This window comes from Atta colombica, unplaced genomic scaffold (assembly GCF_001594045.1).
Source record: "Atta colombica isolate Treedump-2 unplaced genomic scaffold, Acol1.0 scaffold112, whole genome shotgun sequence".
Classification (NCBI taxonomy): Eukaryota; Metazoa; Arthropoda; class Insecta; order Hymenoptera; family Formicidae; genus Atta; species Atta colombica.
The window spans coordinates 870,384-872,547 of record NW_017259198.1 but is presented as its reverse complement, the minus strand read 5'-3'; the positions used below and the strand labels follow the sequence as shown (position 1 = coordinate 872,547).

Here is a 2,164-nt window from a genome sequence, read left to right as displayed (position 1 = left end):
TATATATATATATTAATTTATCAATTATTTTATTATAGATCTCTACGTCCTACACTAGGAATCATCGACCCTAAGCATACTCTGACATTGCCGGAGAGAGTATGTGCTTACTCCGGTTTCGATGTGCTCTGTCACGCTTTGGAATCTTTCACAGCGATATCCTATACAGAGAGAACACCATGTCCATCAAATCCAATTTTGAGACCAGCTTATCAAGGTAGCAATCCTATCAGCGATGTCTGGGCGCGATATGCTCTCCAAGTTATGCGCAAGTAATTAATCAGTCAATTACTTATGAAAAATTGCATATTCAATATCTGCACGTATTTGTACATATTTACAATATCTGTACAATACCTGTACATATTTTGAACCAAGGATTTCCAGATAGTAAGTTAAAAAGTTAATTTTCATCAAGTCAAAAGTAAAATTACAAAATTATATTAAAATATAAAGCATTATTCTAATTGATTTCAAAATAATTACATTACTTTTACAAAAACAAAAACTGTTTTTCAAATATGCATAGAAACCGCTTAAAAATTTTTGATATCGCTTAATTTTTCATCAATTAAATATAATTTATGTCATAAAATTTAAAAAATGTTGAGAACATTAAAAATTTTTTTGTTTCAAAATAACTGGCTTCAAAGAAAATAAATAATTTAATTTTCCAAAACTTATTTTTTTAAAATAAATATTGTTTATTCATAAATGAACATGTAATTTTTTATATAGATACTTTGAGCGAGCAGTTTATAATCAAGAAGACTTGGAAGCAAGGAGTCATATGCATTTAGCAAGTACAATGGCAGGTGTTGGTTTCGGAAATGCTGGTGTTCATCTTTGTCATGGACTTTCGTATCCTATAAGTGGAAATGTTCGAAATTTCCAACCAAAGGTAAATTAAGAACTTGAATTTATACTTTTTTTATAATCAATAACAATTTTAATTTACTTAAATACAAAATTTACGATAATTTATATTTAAACTTCTACATATTTATCGCAAATATTCAAGCAACTTTTATTTAAAAAATAGAAAAATATTTGATTACAATAGCTTTCCAAATAGCAATTCAAAAATATGACTCCTCTCTTCTTCCGTTCTCGAGAGAAATCTCCACACACTTTATCTCTTATTTAGAATATATTTGTAAAATTATATACCATATCTTCCTAACTCTAGCTTATCAAATTATTAATTATTATATAGTAAATAATTGTATATTTTAAATTATTTAAAATTCTTTGATATTTTTATTGAATTTTTATTATATTTAAGGGATACAGCAATGATCATCCCATAATTCCTCACGGTTTATCCGTGGTGATATCCGCACCAGCAGTGTTTTCCTTCACCGGAAGCGCATGTCCAGATAGACATCTGGAAGCTGCAAAATTACTCGGAGCGGAAGTTCAAAATGCTAAGCAGGCTGATGCAGGCAAAATTTTGGCCGACATTATAAAGGAATATATGCACCTTATGAAAATCGAAAACGGTTTAACAGAACTCGGTTTCAAAAAAGAAGATATTCCTACGTTAGTTCAAGGCACTTTACCTCAGGTAAATAACATTCAGTGCATATATTCTTATTAAATAGAAAAATTACACATAATTAATATAAAATGTAGTATAATGATCAATACATTTGTCTAGGTAAAAACGCCATTAAAAATCACATTAAAATTTATCTCCTTTTTTCTTCTAGCATCGTATCACGAAATTGGCGCCACGTGAACAGTCAGAAGAGGATCTTGCACAATTATTCGAAAATTCATTTACCATTTATTAATTTAATATTTATAAAAATTAACGTTTTAATTAATTATATAAATTATATAAGTATATAAATTAAATTGTAATAATATTATTTTTATACAAAAAACAAATTTTATAATTTTTATAAAAAAACATAAAAATTAGATTTAGCTAAAAGATTAATAATTAAATAATTGTGAAATTGTTAAATATTATACATACATATGGATATATAACATATATGTAAGTTTTTAATTAGTTTATATAAATATATGTATGTATACTGCTCAAAAAAATTATGGCATAGAAAAATTTAAAGCAAAAAAGTTAGTCAAATTTGATTAATGATAACTTTGCGAAAAATTATCGTAGGATAACGAATTTTTTTTAATTTAAAATGCT

The 2,164-nt window shown here is 26.2% G+C and overlaps 1 protein-coding gene across 1 annotated transcript in view; it reads left to right on the top strand.

Annotated features, from left to right (window-relative positions):
- Positions 1 to 1,796, top strand: part of LOC108694059 (probable hydroxyacid-oxoacid transhydrogenase, mitochondrial) — a 4,340-nt gene extending 2,544 nt beyond the window's left edge. The window contains exons 5-8 of the mRNA XM_018203318.1: positions 39 to 272; positions 739 to 901; positions 1,286 to 1,567; positions 1,713 to 1,796. Of these exons, the coding sequence (XP_018058807.1) occupies positions 39 to 272; positions 739 to 901; positions 1,286 to 1,567; positions 1,713 to 1,796 (763 nt within the window). The remainder of the gene's footprint in view (positions 1 to 38; positions 273 to 738; positions 902 to 1,285; positions 1,568 to 1,712) is intronic.
- Positions 1,797 to 2,164: the final 368 nt, after the last annotated feature.